General features: G+C 39.2%; 1 protein-coding gene across 1 annotated transcript in view; it reads left to right on the top strand.

Annotated features, from left to right (window-relative positions):
* The window catches only part of prkcaa (protein kinase C, alpha, a), a 250,857-nt gene that overhangs the window by 127,589 nt on the left and 110,230 nt on the right, over positions 1–13,038 (top strand). The window contains exon 4 of the mRNA XM_041784712.1: positions 10,209–10,320. Within this exon, the coding sequence (XP_041640646.1) occupies positions 10,209–10,320 (112 nt within the window). The remainder of the gene's footprint in view (positions 1–10,208; positions 10,321–13,038) is intronic.

Raw genomic sequence — 13,038 nt, 5'->3', positions numbered from 1 at the left:
AAGCAGCACATAACAGCAAGATTTAGATTACCTGTTGTTCAACTGTGAAAAAGGATATTTTTTATGTTTGCAATTTCAGAGATGTTATAAGGAAAGGATGCTGCTACCTTTGGTTCAGTGCAATTGTAACTTTCCAATTTACACATATCCCATTAGAAGATAGTGGAAATTTTATTTATCTCTTTTTTTCTAAACACAAATGTCATGTTTTTATCATGTTTGACATAGTGAGAACAACAGAAATACAAAAAAAAATCAAAGCCAGTGCATCAATAATCGATTGCAAATTGAATCGTAGCGTGATGAATCATAATCAAATCAAATCGTGAGGTACCTAAAGGTTCCCACCTCTACCTTCGAGGCTGTATGCTCACAGTAGCTCATTTTGTTTGTTAGATACAGCTGGCCAGACATCAGAAAATGATTCAGTTACATGGATAACTGACCCTTAATTAGTATTTCAGTTTTTCCAAACTGTTTCTTTGTACAACATACTTATGTTAATCTAAAGTAAACACGTCTTTGTGCATTGAACATCTTTGTGCTTCTAGCTATCCCAGCATCACTGTGTGACTGCTTGACATGTTGTTAAGACTCGATGTGTCCTTTCATTCAGACTAATGTATCATTTAACAGCTGTTTTATGTGTTTTGGAAATTTTGGAAAGCCTTTAGCTGCACTGTTTTTTAGTGCCAGAGTTGTCAAATTTTGTGAGTAAAACCTTTAACCTTGACTGTTAAAATAGAACTAAAAAGTAACCTGACATGCCACAGAGTCTGTTGCATAAATCGATTGCATGGGATATATTTCCCATTCATCTGGGAAACCTACCATACAGAGTGTTTGGGGAGGGCAGGAAGTTCTCAAAAGGTGATTGGACAAATGTTCTGTCACATTCATTACAAGGAAGTAGGCATGCTCAGCTCCAGTAGTAACCAGAGCTTGACAGGCAGGCGCTGCCGTAGTTTATAAACAGTGCTTGTTGGTGGATAAAACTTATGCTGAGGCTGGTTAGAAGAAATGCAAACACATTTTCTTTGGCAACAGAAGCCTTCAGTCTGGCTCATTGCTCTTGTTTTGATAAAGACATGTTGCCCAGTTCTGATAAAACTGCTGCTAAGTCAAAGCTATATCTGAGCTTATCACTACACCTGTACAACTAAACCATTCTCGTAACTATCACAAAGTCATGCCAAAGAAGGTCGGGAGAGGAGTTAAATCATCTTTTTTTCATCATGAAAAGCTTTCAGTGCTGTTCTTTGCTCTTTATTTAATAAAGAAATGGGGTTCAGTTCTGATTAAACTGCAGCTATGCTAAAGCAACGTCCAGGCTAAACACTACACTGGTGGCTTCCAGTGAAACTCAGATCCACCAGCTGCAACCCCCTCATTCTCCTCAAAAGTTCTCTGGTGGTCTGGTCTGTTTGCAGACCTGGCACAATTGTTTCAGATTGGAGCTTTGCAAGATGGATTTTCCTGATGACAGACATGGAATCTGGCCAATCCATCGGCTTTGCAAGGTTAAAAACATGTAAGCATTGCCACAGTTACTATGCTAGCTTGCCAACATTTGTGTCATGACTTAAGTTTATCTGTGCGTACACAATTTAATCAAAGTGTGACTAGCACACATGTAGGTTAGTTTTGTTTGGTGAACAAAGAAGGCTGTCTGAAGACATAATTCAAGTTCTGAAAATAGGTGATGACTCCTGTTATATTTTTGTGTTTAAACTGAGGATGCACAATATTATTGGCTTGATATCAGTATTGGCAGATATTAGTTTGAAGTTATATGTTGGTATTGGCAGATGTGAAAATTTAGCAGCCAATATATGGAACTTCTATATGGTAGTGTATATCATATATTGGCTTTAAATATTGGTAAAATATACAAGTGTTCTAACAGGTATAGGTGGTTACTTAAGCCACACACTCAAAGAGGCACATCATAGGTGCCGGTTTAGCTTAATTGGTAGAGCAGACACCCATAATCAGAGTTTGTAGTCCTCAATAAACGTTGCAAAATCGATTCCTGGTCTCAGTGCTGTTTGGTGGCTGCTTTTCTTGCCCCATATTACCTGTCACTCTTAAAAGGCAAAAGGCACAAAAAAAGGAGGCCCATCATGAGCCCAGAATGTTTTGAACAAAGTCCTAAATGTAAAACAACCACCAGACTGTCTACTTTCCTGCTCCTCTCATAGCTCAGCTTGAACCAACCTTTCTTTGCAGAAAGACACCTTGTGATTTCTACGATGAAGGAAAGGTGTGTTTACTGATGTTGGTGTCAGACTAAATTAGATTGGAAATGTTGGAATATTGGATATTGGAGAAAAATAATATCCTTAATCTCTCTTTAAATTGAATTACATTTTAAACTGACCACTGAATTAGTCAGTAATTATTCCTAATATACAACAATAAAGGAAGTGAAATGAAGACATCTACTTTTTTTTTAACTCTAAGAGGCTATGTATTTATCTGGAAACATTCATACCATATTCTACCCATCAAAAGCTGATTCAAAGTTTTAATGAAACACAGGATCTGTCTGCAGCTGCATGTGGCTTAAAGTCGCTGTCACTCATTCATGCTGCAGAGTAGACAGACTAAACAAAACAAAGAGGGGGAAACGAGGATAATCCTTCAGGATCAGCTGTGTGTGGGTGGACATGAGTAAGTGCAGCTGGCACAGCTGCTCTCTCTCTCTCTCTCTTTACTGTCAGTCCTAAACCAACACACACTCTGGTCTGTGCACAGTGTGGTCTGGGCTGCTAATTGGACAATAAATGGAGTGTATGTGATTGTTTGGGCTTTAATTTTGAACAATAGGTTACCAACACTGCACTTTTAGGATGTTTAGTTTCACAGTTTAGTTACAATAATTCAGTTTCGTTATTGTTAAAAACTGAACTTGCTGATTTATAGCTGTATCATTTTATTTTGAGGACTGCACTATACTTCTTGTAAATGACCATGTTTTTAGGGAAACATGTCTGATTTGGCATATTTAAGCTAAATTTTTGTTTAGTTGATTCAAATGTCAGACTTGACTCCTTGTCAAGACATTTGCAATTATTTCATGGCAAAAAGAAAAAAGAGGCTGTAGTTTGTGGGTTGTTAGTTATGATGTACTGTTTGGTACAGAAGTGTACCTCTTAACTTACTGAGTGCCATTTACGTGTATATTTACAGTCATAGATGAAAATGTTGGCACCCCTGGAATTTTTCCAGAAAATACACCATTTCCCCCAGAAATTGTTGCAGTTACAAATGTTTTTGGCATACACATGTTTATTGCCTTTATGTGCATTAGAGCAAAATATGAACAATCTCAAGGTTTTAAGACCATCTCCAGAGATCTTGAAATTCCTTTTTCCACTGTGCGTAATATAATCAAGAAGTTTATCACCCATGGCACTGTGGCTTATCTCCCTGGACGTGGACGAAAGAGAAAAATTGACAAAAGAATGCAGCGCAGGATAGTTAGAATGGTGGATAAACATCCTCAGTCAACTTCCACACAAATTCAGGCTGTCCTGCAGACTCAGGGTGCAAAAGTGTTAGCTCAAACCATACATCGTAATCTGAATGAGATGAAGGGCTATGGCAGGAGACTGAGGAGAACCCCACTGCTGACAAAGAGACATAAAAAAGCCAGACCGGAGTTTGCAAAAATGTACCTGAGTAAGCGTCAATCCTTCTGGGAGAACATTTTGTGGACAGATGAGACTAAGGTAGAGCTTTTTGGAAAAGCAGGTCATTCCACTGTTTACAGAAAATGGAATGAGGCCTACAAAGAAAAGAACACAGTACCTACAGTCAAACATGGGGGAGGTTCAAGGATGTTTTGGGGTTGTTTTGCTGCCTCTGGCACTGGGTGCCTTGACTGTGTGCAAGGAATCATGAAATCTGGAGACTATCAAAAAACTTTGGGCCGCAATGTAGGGCCTAGTCTCAGAAAGTTGGGTCTGCATCAGAGGTCATGGGTGTTCCAGCAGGACAATGACCCCAAACATACCTCAAAAAGCTCTAAGAAATGGTTGGAGACAAAGCTGGAGAGTTCTGAAGTGGCCAGCAATGAGTCCAGATCTAAATCCCATTGAACACCTATCGAGAGATCTCAAAACTGCTGTTGCAAGAAGGAACCCTTCAAATCTGAGAGACCTGGAGCAGTTTGCAAAAGAAGAGCGGTCCAAAATTCCAGTTGAGAGGTGTAAGAAGCTAGTTGATGGTTATAGGAAGCGATTGGTTTCAGTTATTATTTCCCAAGGGTGTGCAACCAAATATTAAGTTGAGGGTGCCAACAATTTTGTCCGGCCCATTTTTTGAGCTTTGTGTAAAATTATGTCAATGTTGTCTTTTCCTTTGGATTTTTTGTGTTGTTCCAATGCACATAAAGGCAATAAACACATGTATACCAAAACATTTGTTGACTGCAGCAATTTCTGGGAGAAATGATGTATTTTCTGGAAAAATTCCAGGGGTGCCAACATTTTCGTCCATGACTGTACATCATTTAATAAACAATGCTTGAGAGCCATTGACATATATATACGTCATTTAAAAAACAACACTTTTGTCACAAGGGGGCGCTCTCACGCTCTGTGAGTAATTTTGGGACTTCTGGGATATGTAGTCGGAACACTACAGTTGGAAGTGACGGTAGATCAAACATCAGAGGTGGAGACCCTGGGGTCAAAGAGCAGAGCGATCGTTACGGAGGTAATCTAAGCTAAAAGTTCTAACTTAGACGCTGGAAGAAACTTTAAACTTTTGCCTGAGAACTCGCTTACTCACTGAAACTGACATTGAACTTAACGACACCGAATCCAGGGATCGGCGCTTTTATTGATCTGCCTCGGCTGGCAAAGAGGCTAAAGAATGCTGCAAGGTCTCCCCCCGAGAAATAAGGCAGCCTCTCGCCAGCTGGATGCATACAGCAACAAGCAGGAGAGGACGTGGGCGTATAGAGAGGGCCTGTGGAGGCCGTCCAGTTCCAGGGGGTGAATGGCATGACAGTGACTGGAAGCATTGTTATTTATTTTACAATAAAATAACATTTGTAATAAAATTTTTAGATGTCTTTTATGTTATTTAAGGCAAAATTATAACATTCAAATCACTGTTCTGCTTGACAGACTCTCTTTCACAAAAATGCATTTTTCTCAGCTTTCTAGAAAAAAAGTGGTCTTTTTGGTGAAACTAGCCTCTATTCTACTTAAGATAAATCAAGAACGGAACAAGCTACAAACAAACGTTTTTTTCCATGATGAAATAGAGAGATTCTTCTTTCATTTGAGCTATTTGGTGTTTTCAGAATCATAGTACAAAATATTCTGTGGGTCTTGAAAGATGACTCAAAATGGCCAAAAACGCTGGCACAAGCTACTTTCCATTTTATAAAAGGGCTGGCACTCAATGAGTTAAAGGGAAAAAGAATCAAAGGTGGAATGTCAGTTGCTCTTATTTTTATAAAGAAATGTAGTCCAGTTCTGATAAAACTGTCACTACAGTAGAGCTTCATCCGAACTAAACACAGTAAAGTATATTCTCTTACTTCTAGATCAGGACATCTCACAAACATGGTGAATGACTCAAAGACTGACAAAGCATCTGTCTTAGTCCAGTAAAGGTGCAGAGCCCTGCAGACTGACAGGCACTAATATGGTAGTCTGAAGTGATCGGAGCAGCCTGAGAGACTCTCCAGCATGAGCCCAGAGACCAGACTCAAACTGACTGAAATGGCAAATAGCATGCAGCGTGGACTGCTGCGGCGCCTCACCAAGCCACACTGTCAGCTCTCTCTGAGATATATGACATGCTGCTCCGTGTACTGATGATGTATTTCCCCTGGGTCATGGTCTTCTTGTTCATTACTCATTCGAGTCTTTATTCTCAAGATACAAAACAGAAAGAGAGATTTTCTTCACACAGTGCTGCTGCTGACAGGATGATAGTGGGTCTCTCCTCGGGTAATGAGGCTTTTCTGTTTCTAGAGAACACAGAGTGAGGGTTACATTCTCAATGCAAATCCACTTAAACAGATTGTGACTCAGAGAGGGATTTACAACACTAAACAGTATGAGAATGAGCATGAGAGCGCTTTAAAGGCACGCTGGGAAGAGTGGTCATCCTCCTGATTCCTCTCCAGCGGAGAGTGCTTCTTGAGCTGCAGTTGGAGTATGCAGAATGAGTGAATGCATGTGACATGGGCTACATGCTGGGCTGTGGTGGCCTTTAAACTGAACTCTGCTCCACTTACCTTCAGTTTGTCCACAAATATTATTACAATAACTAACTTGTTGCATCAATCTAAGCAAAGAACAAAACAGCATAGTGACTGGTTTTGCTTGTTAAGCACATTGCATCGTAAAGGATCCACCTTCACTCAACACCCATAGATATTTACTTAAGGTAGAGTTCCTTTGGCTGTTTGTTTAGTTGATACTACATGTAGGAGAACAATAACCTTGTATGCACTATTTCTCATTTCTGCATGTGTTTTGACTGTTTTAATGCTACCTTAATTACCTATTCACAAATGATCCACATTTGTAATTAATGCTGGCTAAACCTGTAGGATGTGCACCGTGATAAAAATGTGTACTGCAGTTATTTATGCATTAAGGAAGCTGCCAATGCAAATACCTGCCTGGGGTTTAGAAATGATAAATGCAAATAAAGAACAGAAGATGGTTTGTTTTACTTGGTCTGTCATATAGTTCAAGTCCAGTCAAACACAAGCATTTAGGTGAATTTTTACTGTGAAGTAATTTGAATATATAGTGCAATCAAAAGCATATCTTTATGCACACAGTGAACTGTCAGACATTTACCTTCAGTGGATACATTGTGTGAAAAAACACCCCCTCTTCTGATACTTTTAAGTTGATAAAGGGTTTTGTGTGACTTGGTTTTCAAGGATGTAGGAGGAGTTCAGATGAGGGCAAATTTCCTCTTTCATCTATGCACAGCTACAGGGGTTTCCGCCATTATAGGTACAGTACATTATTGGAAACCAATCCTGGTGCAACGCCAAAAGAGTGGCCAGATTGAATGTCTGTCATCAAAATCCATCTTGCAAAGCTTCAATCTGAAAAATGATTGGACCAGTCAGCATCACTTGAGGAGAATGTGGTAGTAGCTATGGCCATAGTTAGTACATTAGGGCTCTAAATGGATTGCAGGCTGCAATTATCCCAAAAGTTCCGCCATACATTAAGTATGATCCCAACACTTGACAATAAAGGGATTTTCTTATGGGTTAACCAGTTTACCTGGCATAGATCAATATCACAAATGTCATAAGCTTGGCATACACTGTGTGATTTTGGGTTGTTCCAGATTAAAGATGTCCAATCATGTCTTTGGTCCTGGCTCTTACACTGTGGTCCTACATCAGGCAGGTTGACAGACAGCCGTTGTCATAGTCTTGTGACCAAAGATAGCCTGGGATAAAATTCTGACAGTGTCAGAAATTTAGGATGGTCATCTCACAGTGTGACTACAGCTACAACCAGCTAACTAACCAATAGGAATGCAGGAAGAAATGACATAAAAATGAACACAACACTGGCACCAATAAACAAACAAGTTAGAATTACAGTGTAGACAGTGCTAAATGGCAGAAGTTTGTTGGATTCCAGAAAGGAGGAAAATCTTGATCCCTGATGTTTTTCTGTTTTCTAGCAGTGGCCAACTGAGCTTAACCTGTGCCCTTGCTATATTAATATTTTCATTGTACCTGCAATCAGACTTACAGATGAACACGTTTCCTTTTTATTCTGATGTCCTTTTCATGCGATGCTAGTATCTTGTTTGTAAAATGAGACTTTACAACATGGAAATGCAAATATTTTTTCATAATGTGTGACCATAAGCTTCCTATATAGTAGCTTCATATAAAAGTATGTCAGTCAAAGATGATAAATAAAACTGAGGGTGGAGTGTTGAACTTTGTCCTGCATGCAGGAAACAGAGCAGAAGCAAACAGAGAGTATATTACTTTATGATTTCAGAGTCATTATTGGAACTCCTGCAAACAGCAGCACACTATTGTGTGCAGTGTAATTTACTGTATCAAACTGTCATGTTTTCCTGCTTTGACTCGCTGAATATTTATGCACTAAGCCTTAGGCGATGAACTGCCATAGCAGGAGGCACATGATAAATGACTTCTGATGACTTTGATGACTTTTAGTCCATACAGTTTGTGCAAAAACCATCCACAGCAATGCAATAAAAATCAACAATTGATGAAAGTGAGACACTTTATGAATGTTGTTTTAACTTAGAATGTTTAAATGTTTGTTTTTTTAAACAATGCTTTTTGTGGCCTCAAGGAGTGTTGTTAAAGGAGTACATCTTTAAAGAACAGTCATCACAAGCGTACACCGAACAATATTTCCTGCTCTTGATTTTAATACTACCTCCATTTAGTACAAACACAATTACTTTCATATGTGCTCAAGTAGAGGGAAATGAAACACAAAACAGTGTTTTAATAAAAGGTTGTTTCAGACTGATTGGTCCCCACTTGAAGTTGTTTAACAAAAGAAAAGGGGGGAAAAAACCTAGTAAGTGCAATCAAATAAGCAGTCAGCTCCTAATAACCTGAGGGACGTTCAAAATCCATGATATTTCTCCACTGTGCTGTAAACTGTAAAAACACATGCAGAAATGAGGTGAGAGAGTGTTCGAGGCATTATAACATTTTCTTCAGCATATTGTAGAGTAATCGAAGTATTAATGGTGCATTAATACGAGTATTTGTATATGACGACTATTCAAAAAATTCTCAGAAGATGATTGGATGAACATTTTGTCATTCATTATGGTCCAATCAGAGCAGCAAGACAAAATGATGTGGTAGGCATGTGCAAATCTGATAAGTAATTTGAGCTCAACAGGCAGGAGCTGTTGCAGTTTTCAAACATTCGAGCTTGTTGGTGGATAAAACCCATACCCAAACCCACTGTGAATAGGGAGAAGTGCAAAAACATCCTTTCCACCAAGAAAAGCTTGGTTCTTTGCTCCTCTTTCAATAAAAATATTATCTGGATCTCATAAAAGCTGTTACTATAGCTACTTCCGAGCTAACAGCTTTACCAATGAAACCCTGTCTGTATCTATTGCAAACTCATGCTGAAGCAGGTCAGGAGAAGAGAAAAATCTTCTTTTCTACTAAAAAAAGCTAAGTGCTGTTCTTTGTTCTTTATTTGGTCAAGAAATGTTGTCCAGTTCTGGTAAAACTGCAGCTATATTATAGCTACATACTGTACAAGCTGATAGCTATACCAGTGGAGACCCTTACCACAAGCTTCCAGTACAACCAAACCCCGCTCATTTCAGATTGGAGCTTTGTAAGCTGGATTTGCCTGATGACACACGTGGTATCTGACCAGTCCAACGGCTTTGCAAAGTTAGGGAGTGCCAGTGAGAGACAAAAAATTAAAGCTATGGCCTTATTAAATGACTTCATACATCAGACCAAAGTCTGTAAAGAGTATAGCACTACTCCAAGCAATGAGTGAACTCTATGGGATTTAATTTGTCATTTGTTTCTTTCATTCAATACTTGCCATTTGATCAGATCAATTATGTTATTTTCTTTCTATCCTGAAAAATTTCCAAATATTAAATGCATATAGATAAAGATTTGGTTTTCTTGTCAGTTCGTAAATTCATATCCTGTGCATGTCTTTGTTCATGGATATACTACTTACTTGTTTTACAGGTCTAATGGCGTCCTTCTAGCTATCATGGTGAACCCTTTCCAGTTTTTACTGTGATTGTGCATTTAACAACTTTGCTGAATTTGAACAATAAAAAACCTTTCCTACAGCCATATTTCTATGTGCTTTCATCGGTGGACACCGGAGAAAATCTCTGAAGGCCATTTCATTCATTAAAACTGCCATTGCTATTTGCAGTCTGGCTTTGTGATATTGTTATTTTTTTTTTTCTTATTTTTAAAGATTGAGGGAAGGGGGGCTTTTTTATCCTTTATTTAATTTGCCAGCAACAAAGAGACAGGATATATAGTGGAAGGGGGGAGGATGGCATGACCAGGAATTGAACCAGCAGCCTGTGCAATGAGGAATGTGTTTTAACTCTTAGTACTCACAACAGTAAATAAAGAACGTGCATGCTTTAGTATCAAATAACTAACATTTTAATATCTATTTATTCCCTTTTATGTCCTGCAGGATCCCCGAACAAAGCACAAGTTTAAGATCCACACCTATGGGAGCCCCACATTCTGCGACCACTGTGGCTCCCTGCTGTACGGCCTCCTCCACCAGGGCATGAAGTGTGACTGTGAGTTTTGAATCTCCAACCTCACATTCATTTTAATATTTAATTATGTGAAATTACATAAAATCAACACAAGTATTCCTACAAAGTCTATACCGTCATATTACCCTGACTTGATGCTTTTTCAGTAATCTAAGTTATAATGTAAATTATGAGCATCAAGCGCAGTTCAGCCTTATATTGATGCTTGAACATCAAAGGATATTTAATCCTTCAGTGATTCGTCATACATGTCAGAGGGGCTAATGGTAAGTACACAGGCATATGAGTATAATGGTTTGTTATAGGGGACTTCACTCATTATGCTGCTTCATAGCCACTTAAAAGCATCACTCGTATGATTAAAAGCCTATTGTTCCTCTTCACTGAATATCATATCCTCGTGCATGTCCCCCTCCTCCATGATTTTGGCTCATTAAAATCCCACATCATCTATTTTAGGTCCACAGCTATGTATCTTCTGTGCACCATGAATAGACCCGCTATCAAAGCTATACTGAGTTGTTATTAATATCTCCCTCCCTCACTCTTCTTCTCTTTTAATCTTCTGATGATAAGGGATTAGTCTGAATGCCTTAATGAGCTCCTAAATACATTATCCTCCACCTGCTACAGACCACCAGTAATGCCTTATGATCGCTCAGGGGTATGCAGAAATAGAGACATGGAGCAGCAAATTCTTTTGGCAGATCAACTGCACCTCTAATCACACCACAATAAAATCACACTGAGGTATTTTTAAACACTAGTGAACCACGAGACTATTACAAGAGCCACGAGATCTAATAAAGATTTAGATTTCCATGTTTAAGATTTAGAGAATCACAAGATTTTCAAGTCAGCATTGCAAAATTTTCACCTACTAACCTGCCGTGATGTTGTAATCAGCAGCAGCGTCATGTATGCATGACATCACAGGGCTGAATGTGGGTCGTAAGCTTTTTATCTCACAGCTTTCGGGGAAGAAATCCTTTCATATTGAGCCAAACATTTATAATCTAGGGAATGAAAAGGGAATGAAATTGAAACATGTCTTCATGTATGTAAAATAAATCCCTCTGCTTACTGGCTTTAGATATAAAGCCTAAAGAGTCACACACATTGATATTTCACTATAGGCCATGTGTAAAAGTATCAAATGCAAAAATTTAAACATTAATAGGTCGTTTGTAGCTCCATGATCCTAATGATGTGGAAATGCCAGATGGGGGGTGGGGGGTGGGTGCAGGAAGTTAAGAACCTAAGGGAATGGTGGAAAGTTAGTTTGTTAAAAACTCAAAATGGGTGTGCGCAGATGGTCGAGTGGTTTAAGGGGCTACCCATGTATGCCGGCGGCCCAGGTTCAAATCTGGACTGAGGCCCCTTTACCTCATGTCTCTCCCCACTCTCTTCCCTGTTTCCAAGTCTATCCACTCTCCTTAATAAAGGCATGAAAAGAAATAGATCTTAAAAAAAAAAAAAAACTCAAAATATTGACATAGGCTGCTAGCTCCCTCTATTTAATTCCTGAAAGCACTCATTGTAGACCTGCCAGGATACGATCTATGGTAGACCTCTTAGGTGTAAAGCCTAACTGTTCATGCAGCTGGTGTTGGAGCGGTGGAGCACTGATCCTTTTCAGAAGTATCAGCTTCTTGATCAGCACTGAGGAAAGCGCAATACCCCTGTAGCTGCCATACTTTTGCACATCACCCTTTCCCTTCAAAGATGGGACTATAATGCCCCTCTTCCAGTCAGTAGGGAGGATGCCTGTTCTCCACACAGCGCAGATGAGAGCATGCAACCACAGGGGGGAGGTTTCACCTCATGCCATATGCATCTCAGCCTGCATACGCCATGTCCTTTCCCATCCTTCAGCTTGTTCACCACCTGTTGAGTCTACTTGACATGGGGTTGATCACAGCTTACAGGTGGGTCCACGCACACTGCATCTGTGGCATCCACTTGAAACTCATGACTGGGAAGATCTGTTTGATGCAATTCAAAATAGCCAGGCTATCCTTCCTTGATATCTGACCCTTCTACCAGGACAACTTGGAGAAGCTGTAAGCTGTCCATCCATCGAGTCACTGTTAGGCTGAGATCAACTGCAGACTTGGCCTTGCGAATGGGGCAATGCGGTTTGCTGGGCAAGGTGGTGTGACACTCAAAGTACAGTGCTTAACAAATTTATTAGACCCCCACCCAAAGTAAGGTTTATGCCACAGCTGCCCTAAATTAACAGCATTGGTAATGGCCAAAATCATTTTTTATGTTTCTTTAACGGTTAATACACCAATATGTAGAAGCTCTTTAACCCAAATGATATTTTTAATGCTAAAATGTAATTATTATTGTTATCCATGAATTTTCAAATTTACTGATTTACAAAAAAACTGAAAGAATAGTAAAGCACATTATTATTTCTTGTTTGATGTGTCAAATTATAGTTATTTACTTGCATTCCTGAACAGAAAAATTTGTTTTAGTGGTTGGATGTTATGCTTGATTCATTTCTGACTTCTCAGAGAAGCCTAGTGAGCCTGCTCAAATTTGGGTATAAAAAGGTGAATTCAGTTTGAAATTCCTCATTCCTGTTCACAATGTTAAAACGTGGAGGGCTCACTGAAAATGAAAAAGTCCGCATTAAAGCACTTCATGATGCTGGATGGTCTCTGAGACAAATATGACAGGGGGTCTAATAAATTTGTTAAGCACTGTATCTTAGCATGTGGATGAAAG

Source organism: Cheilinus undulatus, linkage group 4 (assembly GCF_018320785.1).
Source record: "Cheilinus undulatus linkage group 4, ASM1832078v1, whole genome shotgun sequence".
In the NCBI taxonomy this organism is placed as follows: Eukaryota; Metazoa; Chordata; class Actinopteri; order Labriformes; family Labridae; genus Cheilinus; species Cheilinus undulatus.
This window is presented reverse-complemented; position numbering and strand designations above follow the sequence as displayed.